Source organism: Antrostomus carolinensis, unplaced genomic scaffold (genome assembly GCF_000700745.2).
Source record: "Antrostomus carolinensis isolate BGI_N321 unplaced genomic scaffold, ASM70074v2 scaffold5350, whole genome shotgun sequence".
Lineage (NCBI taxonomy): Eukaryota > Metazoa > Chordata > Aves > Caprimulgiformes > Caprimulgidae > Antrostomus > Antrostomus carolinensis.
The window spans coordinates 24,211-41,308 of NW_010290473.1; the positions used below are offsets into that span (position 1 = coordinate 24,211).

Below are 17,098 nucleotides of genomic sequence, written 5' to 3' on the forward strand. Positions count from 1 at the left end.
CATTGGGCATCACTGAGAAGAGCCTGGCTCCATTCTCATGACACTCACCCTTTACACATTTATAAACATTAATGAGGTCTCCCCTCAGCCTCCTCTTCTCCAAGCTAAAGAGACCCAGCTCCCTCAGCCTTTCCTCATAAGGGAGATGCTCCACTCCCTTCATCATCTTCGTGGCTCTGCGCTGGACTCTCTCAAGGAGTTCCCTGTCCTTCCTGAACTGTGGGGCCCAGAACTGGACACAATATTCCAGATGTGGCCTCACCAGGGCAGAGTAGAGGGGAAGGAGAACCTCTCTCGACCTACTAACCACACCCCTTCTAATGCACCCCAGGATGCCGTTGGCCTTCCTGGCCACGAGGGCACAGTGCTGGCTCATGGTCATTAAGAGCAAAATTAAGAGCAAAAGGAAGAACAGGATGCCTCCCCATCAACTCCTCCCCCAATCTTCCACCTTAGACAAAGACTTCACTACAACTATCTAAAGGTGACGCAGCACTGTCACTTGAAGGTGTGTTGTGCTCACCTTAGACCTTACAATGAAGAAATTCTCCCCTGGATGGAATGGCTTTAAACTACTCCTGCCTTTGTGTAGAGTATCATATAAGCATCTAAATCCATCCTGACTAATCTTCCTCCATATCAATGTTTCCTTCTTCAGAGATGACAAAATAAAGGCTTAGAAGTCCGAGAAAAAAAGAGATCAAATTTTCAAATGCAGCCTTTCATTTTGAGGGTAGTTTAGACAGTCCAGCTTTGAATACTAAAATCATGATTTTCAGAAATGCTGAAAAGCCCAACTGAACACTCCATATCCCTTGCTTATGTTTCTAAGATACCTTTAATTGCCCATTTCATTAAACTTCAAAATTTGTAGGTGTTTCTGGTTAGTTCAGGGACATATCGGTCTTATTCTAGATTAATATTTTAATTTCAAAGTCTTATTTAACCCAGAAACACAGCCACATTCTCAGCTGAGCACAGCGGAAAACCTGAAATTTACTTAAATTCAGTATATCTTTAAACTTTTCAAAACACAAAGACGGTGAAGTTGACCCAGCTCACAGTGTCTGTGGAGTAAGACTATGCTTGTGATGCTAGAACACAGAGGAAGAGAAGGGATGCAACCCACATCTCAGCCAGCACATCATAAGGCTCTAGTAGTGCTCATTCTGAAGAAGGACACATGTCTGCAACACACTTCACACACATACACTATTGCTGGTTACACACGCACAAACCAGCCCACCCTATCAATTTTTCACATAAGCTTAATAAGCAATTTAATAACATTTATAAATGAAGTCTCTATTTGTGCAGTCCAATCCTAAGCACCATCAGCAAGGTCTGGACCTAGTGCTGCACACAGTGTTATAAACAGAAAGTGTTGCACACTCCAGCTGAGACACTGGAATAACCCAAGCCAAACAGGAGGATATTTGTACTGTATTTAATAAAACAGAATTAAATGTATTACATTTAATCAATCTCATTTCAGGCAAATTAAACACACTTAACAAATTATGCACTGGTTTATTTGGTCTATGATGCGGGAATATGACAGAGCATAAAGCACAACACGCCTCTCACAGGCAAAAGGTGCGTTTCCTTCTTCTGCTGCCAAAATTGCTACCACCCACAGGAAAGGAAAGGCAGCAAGATTTACTCCAGCTTCTCTCAGTTCCCTACATGGGACCACTCTTAAATCCAGCCATCCACTCCTTCTGGGGTAAACAGCGTCCTTCCAGGGTAAACTGAGCCCAGCATCACTGTCTGCACTTCACGGAGGCAGAGGGTGTGAGCAGCCTCACGTCCCAAGCTCTCCAGTATAAGAAGGCTTTCTATGAGAAAATACGTAAATCTATAAAATTCCCCTGGAAAAGTCCCTAATTTAAAATGCCAAGAGCCCCTTTGCTAAATTAAATTAGCCAGTGAGCAACAGAATCGTTAAACGAATAGGAATTTTCCTAGAGAGAGGTTAGTTCTTTTGGTGTTTTTCTGAAATAATAATAATTATTATTATTATTATTATTTCACCATCCCCCCACCCCCACAAGCCTAGAGAAACATTTAACCAGCATCTTTCAATGCAATTTTGCAAGACAGAAGGACACCCTCCAATTTTTTCTGCATAAAAAAGGAAAAACACCAACCTCTATAACTGAAAAGGTCTAAGTTTATATTATATAGACAAAACACTTCAGTTTATTGACTGGTAGATATAGTTGCACAAAGACTTTAATATGTCCTGAGAAAAGAAAGATGAGCTAATTTACCCCACCCTCAGAAACTCATTTAAAAGATGTGAAACAACTATTTTTAAGAACTATTAATCTGTTGCCCTGGATTTCTCCTATCCAGCTGTGGGCACCTGTACGAGAACCTCTAGTCAGTGGAAAATGAAAACCAAAGCTGAATGCTCCCTGGAACCGCTTCTCTTTCTCCTTTGATTACCCAGGGAGCGATGCACAGTGAGTTCCTACCTCAAGCACCTCTGGTCATGATCTATGCTGCCAAGTTTAACATATCAAATCAGTAATGATCTGAAAACTAAAGACAAAAAAAATATATCAAAAGGCAGCCCTTTGACTTGCCACTCCAAACAGATACTCCATCAGCAATGAAGGTCAACAGCCAAGGCCATGGTCCAGTAAGGACCAAGGAAAGGGTCAGTGCGGGGATGAACAGGATTCAGTATTTCACTGCAAGCATCACTGACTTTTACCATAAAATAACCAGCAGCACAATCAGGACTTGCTAATATTTACTATATATACAAAAGTGTAAGTGCTTCAACACTGGGAGGGGGGAACCACAAAAACCAATTTCATTACAAAGACCAAACAATGCAGACTAACTGGTTTTATTAATCAACAAACTCAAGATCAATATTTGCATACATTTATAAACAGCTAAGAGCATCTGTATTACAGCACTCTGGATTGCCTTTTCAGTGAGCTAAAAGCAGCAGCAGCGTAACACTGCTGACACCACACAAGCTACATTAGGAGTAAATTCAGCCCATCATGCTTCCTTTCGAAAAGGCTTCAGTTCAAAGCATCCTTGTTTGACAGAACAACAAAAACAAGTATGCTAAGCTATGATTTGCCTAAGGCTCTAAGAAAAGCATTTCAAAAGATAAAGCTTCTCTAGGTCAAGAGCTGAATAGCTGTTTTTTAAGGTGTCTTCTAAAAGAAACAATGCCTCAAGTGTTCAAGTTGTTTAGGTCCCAAATGTATCTTACTTTTAACATCTGCACAATATAAATGAAAATCGTTCTTCATTCCACCAGAATGTAATTTGATTTTTTTTTTTTTAAATCAATCACCCAGGGTGTTCAGCCATTCACAAGGAATGATTTGAACCTTACGAGATTGGGCCTTTAAAAAGAATAATAAAAAAAAACAACACTGAAACTGAATAGCACATTTCCCATAATAACCTGTAAATTTAAAGAGATAAGTTATTGCAGGGAGCTAAACAATGTGACAGGGTCTTTTAAAGACAATATGACCTGAAGTTAAACCTACAGAAATGAAGAATAAGTCTATTATCTGAACATTATTTTGAGGTGCGTTTTAAACTACAATATACAGGTGCAATGTAAAAGATCAAGTGAATTGCAAGAATTCATAAATTACAAGAAAACAAGTTTTTCAGCTGGATCCAAACAACTACTGCATACATAATTATATTTTACTACTGGAATTAGAATTCTCTCTCATTATATTAACAGAAGAAAGAAATGAACAAGACAAAATATAGCTTACAATGCCGAAAAATCTTTGTCTTGTAAAGAGAATTATAACATCCTGCTTAGTTCTCTTATCTTTTTTCACACAAAGATTTAATAATCTTACGTGATCTGAACAGCAGATAACATTTATTTAAGTTCCGTAAATATCCAGAGGTGTAACTGAACAGCTGTTTGAAAAAAGCAATGCATTTGCTAAGAAAATTTGCTAAGAAAATTTTCTAATGAAGCAAATTTTCATTTTTGTTTAGTTTAAAATGTTTTGCTTTTCAACCAAACACAGAAATTTTAATGTTCTGAAGCTGAAGAAGCACGGCTTTCCCCCATTTGCTTCCAAGTAGAGAAGTGAGAGGTAAAATTAACAACAACAAAAAAATTCAGCAACCTCAAAACCAAGATTTTTTTTTAATGCTTATAATTTTAAACATTTGAATCAAAATAACTCATCACTTTCATTGAAAAATACAAAAATCAACATATTTCTTTATCAGAAAAAGTACCTTGAAGATCTCACCATCTCCCTTTGAAACATGGTACATGAAGCTAGTTCTACGGGCTGCTGAGCAGCTGAAGTGCTCAGTATTTGGGCCTACTGAGGAGCAAGGTGTAAGTCTCCAGAGAGTTACTGCTGCCAATAATACACAAAAAAAATAAGATTCCGCTGTGAAAATACATGGCTAACAGAACAGGACTAGAAGACAGATGTAATAATCTCACAGCTGCTGCAAAATAGGCACGGATTGCCTTGCAATTTTTAAAGTCTCAAGTAGAACTGGGAGATCTGATATTGAGTAAGTTGTCTATTAGCTAAAATTGAGTTGTCTTGCCTTCTCCTATGAGCTTTGAGGGAACAACGAAGGAGAAAAAATGAGTTGGTCTTAACACATGGGTGTCAGCTATGGGTCTATAATGTAAAAATTCCTTAGAGAGCCTTGTTATCTAACCTTTCAGCTCTGAAATATATATTCTCTTAGTTTCAGAGCAGGAATCAAAAATGCTATTTAGAAATAACAGCACAGCTCCCAGGAAAATGGTTTCCTTTGTAATTGCCATTTAAAATTGCCATTTAAAAGCTGGATAACTGAGATAACACACAACAGAAAAGAGAGACACTAGCCTTGTCATTTTTTTGTCTTTGTTATGATGAATAGAGAGATATGGTAGGGGTTTTTTTGTTTTGATTTTTTTTAACTGAGTTTAGGATGTTTTTGCCTAGTTTATGCTTTTTTCCCTAGTTCATTTTGAAAAGATAGTTCTGTTGCAGATCCATACTCCAGTTAGGTGTGGGGACAAATAATAACAATATACATCTTGTTCACATCCTGTGCAACTCAGAGCTAAACCAACAAAACCAAAGAACAAATAACAGAACTACGAAGTCAAGCTAAAAAATCCACAACTTTGTCATGGCTTTAAATAGATATTACAACATTGCTTCATACATCATAGAATCATAGAATGGTTTGGGTTGGAAGGGACCTTAAAGATCATCCAGTTCCAACCCCCCTGCCATCAGCAGGGACACCTTCCACTAGACCAGGTTGCTCAAAGCCTCATCCAGCCTGACCTTGAACACTTCCAGGAAGGGGGCATCCACAACTTCCTTGGGCAATGAGAATGTAAATGATGAAGTAATGAAAGTAATGGGCAATGAAGTAATGAAAAAAGGTACAGCTTCATTTAAGAGTATTTTCTGTGGATCCATTTTGCAGAAATGGGAATCATAGTATGATGGGGATAAATAAGGACAGTTGACAGCACTATGAAGAGTATCAGCCTACTGAAAGGAGCAACTTAGCTTAAAATCTAATATACTTGTCATTAAAGTTTAAAGACTGAAAATAAATAGCAGAGACCTTGTCCCATTTTATGCAAGGTAAGGATGGAAAGGTAAATCTCCTTGTTTAATTGTTACTACAATAAAAGTCCCCACACTTACCATCACTGTAATCGATGGGTGCATAATCTCCTAGGAAAAGGGAAGCTGCAAAACTACTAACCAAAGAGATTCTCTGAAAGAAAAAGTGTGAGATAGTGAGTCCCATCAGCATTCACTTCCAAAAAAAAAAAAAAAATTAAATTAAGTAAGTGGAAGCAGCAAATGTTAATAGATGCTTAATGTTAGGCAAAGAAAGCACACAAAGAAACACGAAGAAGTATTATTCAGTTCTATCTTGCTGCCTAAGTAGTACAGCAGATATCAATCTAACAGCAACACTGTGATAAGAGCTGTTAATAGCTTTGTATTCTGAAACATGCAAAATACACGTAATACATTAGCACACTCTATGTTATCAAGAATCAATTCACAACTTTGGTGTATCACAGAACCTCATTTCAAGGAAAAACACGAAGAAAACAAACCAACAAAACCATCTGTGTGTTGATAACGGAGGAAATGCACTGAGCAACCCAGAGCACAGGTCTGTAAGCTTATTAGCAGCTCTGGCAAGGCTCTGCTAGCACCTTTATGTGAACTTACCTTCCTCCCAGTTGAGACCCCAGACCTCCCAGGAGCTACTCCCAGGAGCTGGTAATAATCAGCTTTGCACTGAACCACTACCTGCAGCTCTGCCTCAGGGTATGTTCCAACATTGCATTAAATCCAGCTGAAGGCCTTCTAGTACTGGCCCAAAAATGCCCTGGCCACATGACACACAGCACTGATCTAACAAGCTCACCTCCACTACAGATCTGCTAGAAAATCTACCAAGTTAACAGACTACTGCCAAACTTTCTGCAAGATCAAGTATTATCTGTTCCCGAGAAGCTGGCATAAAAGCAGACAAATTCCTTACTGCGTGCTCTGACTAATTCAGAAGAAATACAACCGTCACCCAATAACTAATCAGAATCAAATCTCTACTGGTGGAATGAACCAGCAGTGACAGGTTTTTCATTAATGATCACAAAACCACTCCTTCAAAGACAGACTACAGCCAGAGCTCTAAAAAGTGGTTATAATGGCCAGGAATCTTAATGATGCGCTTGCTCTTCACACGTCTCTCCCCAAGAATATATCACATTGTGCTTAGATAACAAAGGCCTACCTTCTGTGATGCCCCAATGGGCACCAGCTGCCTGAAATGGAAGGAAAAGGATTAAGTTAAACTGTGAATCAGCCAGTTTAGCAAGCGGGCCAAGAGATGGAAAAACATCCACCTTCCACGTCATGGAGACTGCCGAGCTGTTAAGTACTTCCTGAGGGTTCCCAGAGCAACTGTGACAGAGACATTTTGTGCTTGAACATATCTTGCATATGCCTTATTGCTAAAAGGTGCCATCAATGCAACCAGCCCTCAAAGTCTGAGCTTGGTCTGACTAGTTCTCAGTTCCACAGACCTACTTGCCCTCACTAATGCATTTTTTTCCACATTTAGTCTTAAGCTTATGATCAGGCTGTATCAGTGTTCTGTTTCACCCCATCACTTACTAGCATAAAGGTTATAGAACATAGAAATAAAAAATGGAAAAAAAATAAGCATTGTCCCACAAAATACAAAGTCAACTTTGCAACACACTTCCCCACAAAGTCCCCAGGGGTTCTTATTTTAAAAGCCACAAAAAAAATATCAAGAATTGCAGTAATACAAAAACATGAGCACCCTGACTTCACTGGCCTGGATGTTTGGCATATTCTAATCACAGGACAGGAGCCCTTCCCTCATTTACATCATACTGTCCTTGTGGCCAGGAAGGCCAACAGTGTCCTGGGGTGCATTAAACAGAGCATGGCCAGCAGGTCGAGGGAGGTTCTCCTCCCACTCTACTCTGCCTTGGTGAGGCCACATCTGGAGTGCTGCGTCCAATTCTGGGCTCCCCAGTTCAAGGAAGACAGGGATCTTCTAGAGAGAGTCCAGCAGAGGGGCCACAAAGATGATGAGGGGCCTGGAGCATCTCCCGTATGAGGAGAGGCTGAGAGAGCTGGGACTCTTCAGCCTGGAGAAGAGCAGACTGAGAGAGGATCTGATCAATGTCTATAAATACCTGAAGTGTGGGGGCCAAATGGATGGGGCCGGGCTTTTTTTGGTGGTGCCCAGTGACAGGACAAGGGGCAATGGGCAAAAACTGGAACACCCAAAGTTCCACACAAACCTAAGGAGAAACTTCTTTACTGTGAGGGTGCCAGAGCACTGGGACAGGCTGCCCAGAGAGGTTGTGGAGTCTCCACCTCTGGAGATGTTCAAAACCCACCTGGACGCTTTTCTGTGCATAGGGAACCTGCTTTGGCAGGGGGGTTGGACTGGATGATCTCCTGAGGTCCCTTCTAACCCTGACTATTCCGTAACTCTGTGATATCTGCATGGAGTTTTCACCTTGCTTCAAACCATGGCATTTCAGTCACAGCTAGAAGCAGACTCAACAAACTGAAACAATAATGGAATTGCAAGCTGATTTCTGAAAACTAAAAATCAGAAGGAAACCAACTACACGATGCAATTCATTTGTAATAACAGAATCAAAGCAGCTCCTCGAGGGAAAAACTATGAAAAAAGTCTAGAATCAATCGCAGGCTTTTTCCTACACACATCCGCATGGATGGCAGCTTTGTATGGCAGAGCAATCACATTTCTGCAAGCAAAGGATCAGTTTTAAATGTGAACATTTCAACTGTATGTTTAATTACCCACTGCTGTACATACAATGATTCGAACTGCTGTAAATACAATTTATTACTACCCAAATGAAAGTATGTTTTTTAAAACTTCTTCCACAAAGGTGAGATCCAACAGAGCCCATCATGTTAAATGTAACATTCAAGTCAGAACTGATGCCTGATTTTTATCTGTCCACTGACAAATAATTAAACAAAACCAAAAATAAAATAATCAAATTTACAATTTTAATCTTAAAACCAAATGAAAGAATCAAAATAGTAAAAAAGGCCGACATCCCCACAAAATTAATTTTAAAAGATTTTAAACTATGTTTTCCAGTAAGTGTATTGAAGTTGAGCCAACCTCAGTTTGCATGTAGACCTCGGGATTCTGGCTGTAAATCTTTGCTATCTGGTTTCCTGTAAAACGCTGCAAAAGAAATGCAAATGCTTAGAAACACAAACCCTAAATAAAGTCAATAATCATTAACTGTGTGTAATGAGTTCAGTACATTGCACTTTGGCTATTTAATTTGCCTGATGCATGATGAAAGTCAGTGCACAGCAGGCAATCTGCACTCAACAGGCTGCAACACAGAGTCTCATTATGAGAATTTTGCTCACCTTTTGTAAAAAAAAAAGCTTGTGAAAAAGCTTTACTATCCATAATTTGCATTTCAGAAATGACAGTTCAATGGAATGAATGGAATGAATCACACTTATTCTGTGCACAGGAACCAGGACAATTCAAACTCTGCCTTCAAATCCTTGAAAAGGTTTAGGCTACCCAACACATGTATCTCTCTGAGGCAGGTGAATTGGGAGTAAAGCAAGAAGTTTCATACTCAAAGAAGCGGCTCCAGCACAGGCTAATAATAGTTGTAAGAATAATTATTTTTCATCTATTTATTACAGCAAATAACAAAAAAACCCTCTAACACTGAAACCTTAATCTTTAGCAAGTTAAAAATAAACTGTTAGTGGTATGTAAAGTCTAATTTCAACACCGGCCATCATCTTGCCTGATGATTCAACAACAGAATCACCAATTTGGAGGTTAGAGCCTTCTTCTGCCGAACCAACACTACGAGTAGCCAGGTGCTGAGATGCCTGGAGGGCAGCCCCACTCCCACTCCATAACTCACTGTCACAGTTACAAGAGAGGGAAGTGCCAGGAAAAGGAGACAAGCAACAGAAGCTGGGGAAGGGTACCCGGAGCACAAGTGTGATGAGGAGCAGCTAAAGGAACTGGGGTTGTCTAGCCTGCAGAAAAGGAGGCTGAGGGGAGACCTTCTCACTTTCTACACCCACCCAAAAGAAGATTTTACCGAGGTGGATGTTGGTCTCTTCTCTCGAGTAACAAACGACAGGACAAGAGGAAATGGCCCCAAATTGTGCCAGGGAAGGTTTAGATTGGATATTACAAACAATTTCTTCACAGAAAGGGTTGTCAAGCATCAGAACAGGCTGCCCAGGGAAGCGGTTGAGTCACCATCCCTGGAGGGATTTAAAACACCAGCAGATGTGGTGCTTAGGGACATTGTTTAGTGGTGGACTTGGCAGTGTTAGATTTACTGTTGGACTCAATGATCTTGCGGGTCTTTTCCAACCAAAATGATTCTATGACAGAGTAAACTCTGATAGCATCCCAGACTTCTAAAACTCACTTCTCTTAGGTCAATGGCTGCTTGTTAGCCTTCAGGGAACATTAAAAGGACAATCTTTTAATTGCAGAAGTAACCTAGAGCAGTGATGCATAAACAGGGGGGTCATAACCCCAAGTAAACTTGTAACACAAACTGGATTGCCATCCCAATGGAAATGTGGCTGCACAGGAGCGCCCAGGGGAGAACCAGATCCTGAGACTGTAAACATAGTCACCAAACACTGTATTTCAGAACCACAGGCCAGTTGTAACAGCTCACCCCAGCTGCTTCCTGCAGCAAAATTTCCAGTGTTTGCTTTGGCAGGGGGGTTGGACTAGATGATCTCCTGAGGTCCCTTCCAACCCCTACCATTCTGTGATTCTGTGAATTTCAGTTTCAAATTTCCACATCTTCCTTTGTGAGACGACCTCAAAGCACATTATCATTGGAGTTTCTTCAAAAACTCTCTCTTTCATAGTTAATGGCTGATCATTATCTGTTGTGGTACCACTGTAATGGCAGAATTGTTTCTATCACAAGACTTTGCTGAGGACTTTCTTCTCATCCATCCCTTACCTCATAGGCTCGAGAACCAGTGATAGTCGCTAGGTGCTGTGCTCCCCCCACAGCTTTCTCCAGAGTGTTGCACTGGGAAGCTGTGCTAGAATCCATCCAGATGGGGCTGTTACTGACCGAAAAGCAACTCTGCAACAAACAATATCCTCTATTAGTACGTCTGATCTCTAAGAAGTCCCTGCTAGAGTAATAATCACAGAATCACAGAATCACAGGACAAGAGGAAATAATAATACAGCAGACCTACGTTTCAGCTCACAGTTCAATTCTCTGATGTGCCTCCTTGCCTCCTCTTGATGATTACAGGAAAGGGGATACTGGGGAGCATGTTGGTCAGTGGTCAAAATTTTAGCCCAAACTTCACAGCAGAGGGACACAACAGGCTTCTTCTGCTGTCACTTGACATACCCTGCAGCACAGCATCTCAGTACACTCCTTTGGTGGCCAAAGCCCCGGGCACTTTTATGCAAGTTCAGCCCCACTTTTTAGAACTCCTCTCGAAACAATCAGATGATCTTTCCACAGCTCTACAAACAGATTTCTGTTTAATGACTGGCATAACCATTTGGAAATGCAACTGAAGCTTAGTACCTTACCAGAGAGCATTGTAATTCCATTTCCATGAGTTTTGCACTGATGAGATATTTCCAAAATTAATCATTTAACAGATCAGCTACACAAATGTCTCCCTTACAACATACAACTGCCCTTTCTGATCTTGAAGAAAGGAAGGTAAAGGGCTTCAACAGGAAAGCTGATTCCTCCCTATTTTTCCTTTTAAATAAAAGTTTGTCAAGTCTATGTTCAAAACTTACCAAACACACACACACAAAATGTTGAGGTTCAATAATGTACTTGTTAGGAGTTTGTGTCTACACAGCATTAGACTTCCATCCTTTCAAAGGTTAAGTGTAAACTGGACTTTTTTTTTTTACATATAGATATATATATATATATTTCTAACAAAATCGCAAGCACTGGAAGGAAACTTAGGTAGGATAGTATTTTTCACCACAATTTTTTGTTAATACAAAGGTATAAAAAGTGTAAAATATTTACAGGTTCTTTACAAAAATATTCTGTTTTGTACAAGAACAAACAGGCTGTTACTCTGACACAGAAAGATTCTGGGACGCCCACTGGCACCTGTAAGCTTTTAAAGCAGTATATACTGTCACTTGGGAGAAAAGGAAATGTCAAAAGTCCTGGAGTTGAAGGAGTAACCAGTACAGTCCACTTCATGCTGCAGGGGCGTGCAACCCAGCTAAACAAGAGGAAAGATTTGCAAGGAGAAAAGCAACGTGTCAGGATCAGAAAAAGAACAGTGTAGCTCTCCCTTCAGGGCTCTTTTATGTGCGTTACCTTTAGTGACTGATGTAAAGGCAGTTCAGATGATGCATTCTTTAAAATGTGGATGCTTCCTTTTTTCCAGTACACACTCCCATGTTGCTGCAGAAAGTACAGAAACAGAAGGTGGAGATGCCCTCTCAAGCTGCAAAGTTCATACACTGATCTGAATTTCAAACTCTGAGGGACAGAGAACTCTTTCCAAACTAGGACCAAAAAATGCACCTTTTCAAATCAAGTGCCTCATTAAAAGACTCTCTAAGACTGAGCAAAACATATAATAAACGAGAAAATGTAGGAGTCGAGACACAATGATGATTTTGAACTACAGCAACTTCTAGTGGGAACTATTATTATACTGCTAATGGCATTAGATAATTCTTTGAGGGCTCTCTGAGCTGTAGCCAGGGCCCCACAGTCAAGACTTGTTAGTTCTGTGCTATTTCAGTACGGCCTCCAGATTCTTCAGTTCCATGCCTGCCCCAGTCACCACTAACACACTGGATGAGGCTTTGAGCAACCTGGTCTAGTGGAAGGTGTCCCTGCTGATGGCAGGGGGGTTGGAACTGGATGAGCTTTAAGGTCCCTTCCAACCCAAACCATTCTGTGATTCTATGATCTCTAGTTACACACCTGCAGGACACCCCAGGCAAACTGCAAAGCACCATCCAGTGACCCAGTAACGCTTCTGATGACACTAAGCACACACAGAACCCCCTGGGCACAGATTACTTGACCACAGCGTCATCTAGATTTTATTTCACATCTCTCTGTCATTTCTGCAGATAATCAAGACCAAGTTTGCCCACTCTTTGGGACAAATACTGGCACATCAGTGCACCTGTGCAGTGATCTGTAGCATAAAGACAAGGTTCTTCAAAGAGAAAAGGGAGATAGACAACGTGGGCTGGAAGGGGGCAACTAAATGAAATCTGTTCTACCCAAAAGAAACTGAATATAGAACCAAATTGATACCTCCAACTTGTTGGAGGATGGGCACAATAAAGGGAATATGGGCAATCTGGAAATGCACTTCCTTTTTTCACTTGAGTAAGCTGGGGTTACTTGGCAGTCCCTAACTTCTCTTCCACTGCAGAATTCATAACACAGCCTTGACACCCACTATGATTTTCAGACACTTTGCTCAGACTTTCAACTGAAATCAATGAAACGTGGAGATCAAAGCAAGAGTATTGATTAATTAGTCCCAGATATATCAAGATGAATAACCTAAACCTCGTGTCAGAAACAGCTATTGCTTTGGTGCTGTCCTCACCCTGAAAACCATCTGTGAAAGTTATAAAGACTTCCTTGTTTCACCAGCGTACTCAGAGGCTGGCTAACTAAGTGTCAGGATGGGCTTTATAAATCTCAGAAAAAAGCCCTTCTGCACTACAGGCTAAATCATGGCAGCATCTTTGTCACCTCTGCATCAAAGACTATGATCATTTGGTTTTTGTTGTTCCTAGGTAGATCTCTATCCTAGCCAATAAAATCTGTGCTCAACAGGATGTTACAATGTCTTTAGCAAACTTTGCTCCTCATTATTTTTTCTATTTCATTTCCACAAGTACCTGGACAGGCTGAAATTCAAAATTACCCCTGTCATTTCAGAATCCATATGTACAAAGAATTTAAACAACAGGAAAGCAACTACTTATGCACTATACTGATCCAAATAATTGCACTATAAACCTCATCCTCTACTCCTAATACCTTCTAGTGACTGCTTTGTGTGCTTCAGGTTTTAAGTTCCCCTGAGGAACATATCTTTTAACAGATGCTTACATAGAAGCTTATGACATCTTACTTGATGCCATTACAGTCTTCTTCAATACCATTATTTAAATGAAATTTATGACAATATCTTATACTCTGTTGAAGAAATATAGTAAGACTGATTTTTTTTTTCTTTATAAACTGACCTGGCCAGCACCAGACAAAGCTCTGACTTGAGAGAAGTTAAAGCCTGAAGACTTCATCTTCTCCAAAATCATATCCAGAGCCTACAAGAACAGACAGAATCAAGAATGACTGTAATGAGGTATCAAATTATGCATACTCACAATGTCTGGAATTAAACAGTAAATTCATGTCATCACTGATAAGAGTTCATTGGCAGATAATGAAAAATTAGCTAATGACTATGGACTTCTCAAGAAGTTGCATATATTAATTTACTAAGTAAGAGTTCATAAAAGAAAAGTTGAATCACACAGCGAAAAAAAAAGGTCTTTAAACAAGTTGAATCACAAAGATTCATTCTTTGAAACCTAAATAGGAGGCAAGAGCTAAAGAATTCAAAATCATTAAAAAGCTGCTTTTAAGAATGCCAGACACAAAGCAGGATTATTTTTTTCTGTTCTTCCTTTTGGAAATCTATGAAATCTTAATGGGGTGCACCCTGTACCCCATCCTACAAGATGTCAGGTATCCTCAAGACCACTGTGCCCAACATCAGCTAAAAACTCAGAGTATCTTTAACATAAGACTAATTAAAGTGAATTTCAATACTTTAAGCACCTTTAAGGTTAATTTTGTTCTTGACTACTTTAAGGTAAGCACCTTTAAGGTTAATTTTGTTCTTGACACATTTTCCTTAAATTTAAAACCAAAAATTAATCTATCTTTACATAGTTTCATTCAGATCAGCATTTCCCAGACTATCTTGACAAATAGACTCCTGCAAGCCTTCAGATTTTTCCCAAGAAACATCATAAACCCGTATCATCATATTATTAATGTGAGGCTTACAACTGCTCCTGTTCATTAGGGTTCAAAAGACCAACCGCAAGCAAATTCACCAAACCTTTGTCAACTACTGTAGATCACCAGCTGGGGGTTCTGTGACCTTTCAAATATCTTAACTATTCAAATCACACTAGTAAGACAAATTTACATAGTACCATGTGAGAGTAAGTGTCGCAGAATCCACACAGAGGAAGGCAGGCCTTCTTTTAAAACAGAAGAGAAGGTTGTATTTCAAAATAAACACCAGTTAAAGTGACTGAGAATCGCTGAATAAATTGGACTTCAACCACTTAGCAGTTGAGACAACAATTGGTTATCAATTGGTTAGCAAAGCTTAACAAAAACACAGATTTAAGCTAGGCAAAGCAACAGCTGTCCCTGTTGCACATGAAACAAAACGATGAGGAAAAAAAAATAGTCTTTTTCTCAAATGAGGGAAAGTCAGGAAAGGATTTATCACACATACAATGTTATAATAGTAGAGAGTGAAGAGAAAAAAACCTCAAAACATGAGCAACTTCCACTATGTTCGTTGACAACATTAATATTTGCATACCAAAGACACAGAAAAACACTTAAAAGAAACAGGACACAAGCAAAAGGACTATGTTGATTTGAATTATGAGTTTCACTGTTGTTTGGAATACATTTGCATTTCAGTAACAGCAAGGAAGAAGTTGAGTTATGTAAAACTTGTTCATACCTTGACCCACATTAGCACAGGAGAAGTCACTGTCAGTCTGTCACCGTGGATATAGACTCCACCTTGAGTCCTACAGGAAAACAATATTTTCTCTTGGTAAATTCAGCAATTTTTTTCACTGACAAGCAAAGTTCTTCAAGTTTATCAATAACCAAAGAGAGTTTGCAAGGCTTTTATGTTAAGAGCAAGGATATGATCAATGTTTGAAACCTGAAAAAGTAAAAGCCAGCTCCTAGGAGGTGACATGAGATGTTTGACCCAACTCCAAAGCAAATAATTTGCAAGGAAAGGCTGATCCTGAAGAAAGATGTGTGATAGACTCCAATGCTGATACTGCTCATTGGCTCCATGTAATTCATAGTTATTTCTAAGTTTTCTAACTGAAATTCAATTTTTGCTGTTAAACCATCAATAAATACTTCATTGAAACTTGCGACCACAGAGGATGACATTTGTAAATTTCAGTCTATTAACTGAAGGAAACAAACACTCTCATCCTACATCTTATTGTGAGATTTGGAATCACTGAATTTGTCTCCAAAAGCCTTGTAGAAATTCCACTCATGCAATTTACTTGCTGTTATCATGTCATTCCACCCTGAAAACAAAGGCAGTGCTTATTTCTGTGTCCCAAAAATAAACAGTCATGTCTACAAGTCTGAATACAAGTCTGAAGTCCCAAAAGAAAAAAAAAATTGTTTACTTACACACAATACTTTGGGGTAGATTTTAAAAACTTATTTCCTGTTGGGAGTTCTTGCTGTATTTACATACCAAGGAAGGCAAGAGAATATACTACCCTTACCAAGTATGAAATATGAACACAGAACGAACTTTTTCCACGCCTCCAAAAATATCAATGAAACCAAATAGGGCAACAGCCCCCCCGCCTCGATCTCCAAAGTTCTGAAGGATATTATTCAAGTAAAATATAAAAAGCCTTACTTAAATTCCGGAAGGTCTTTATCAAAATGAACATTATCCTCATAAATGACTCTCAGCTGCTCATCAATAGCAATGACTTTCAGCTAGAAGATATAAAACAGGATGTTAACAAAAACTAACAATAATTAAATAGCACTGATAAGTCATTTATAATCATTCAGTTCCCATAGATGAAATGGGAAAGATCACCCCAATCCATACCACTCGCTGAAAGTATGGGCACAATTTTACATTAGACAAGTTATTATGTGAATTTCCAGCATGCCACCTATTCAACAACATGTATATTTGTTTGCTTGCATTTCCCCTCCATTTTCTCTCTCCTTAATCACACAAGACGCAGGCAATTTTTCCAAAGAACACAGTATCTTAGATTAAAGATGCCATGTGCTTTTTTTTCTTCCCCCCTCTCTTTATTTTTTTGGTCCTATCTTACCACGGAACTTAACAGACTCTTAGGCTACATTGAGGACCTGCCCTTCTCTCCAAATGGTGAGAAAATCAAACACTACCAGTCTGACAAAGCTCAGAGGGCATTACACAAATGTATTCTAAGCTTCTGCAACATACGGAAAATAACATCCCAAATGGGTAACTCCACAAAGCTGAGCTTTCTTGTAAGCACAAACTAGAAGACTACCACAACCTTTACTCCTTTATCTGCACTCAAGTTCACCTAGTACAAAAGAAAAACATTAACAGCCTAGAAGTGAGAAGGTAGCTCACATTCTGCACATATTTCAGCAAGGGAGAGAGTGCAAACTGCTGCTAAAGAAACAGAC

The 17,098-nt window shown here is 39.5% G+C and overlaps 1 protein-coding gene across 1 annotated transcript in view; it reads right to left on the reverse strand.

The window, feature by feature from the left end:
• The window catches only part of XYLB (xylulokinase), a gene marked incomplete at its 3' end in the record, with an annotated part of 26,708 nt that extends 10,315 nt beyond the window's left edge, over positions 1-16,393 (reverse strand). The window contains exons 1-7 of the mRNA XM_010173271.2: positions 16,317-16,393; positions 15,372-15,441; positions 13,843-13,923; positions 11,933-12,019; positions 10,571-10,699; positions 8,713-8,778; positions 5,691-5,763 (exon numbers count right to left, since the gene is read on the reverse strand). Coding sequence (XP_010171573.2) covers positions 5,691-5,763; positions 8,713-8,778; positions 10,571-10,699; positions 11,933-12,019; positions 13,843-13,923; positions 15,372-15,383 — 448 coding nt within the window. The remainder of the gene's footprint in view (positions 1-5,690; positions 5,764-8,712; positions 8,779-10,570; positions 10,700-11,932; positions 12,020-13,842; positions 13,924-15,371; positions 15,442-16,316) is intronic.
• Positions 16,394-17,098: the final 705 nt, after the last annotated feature.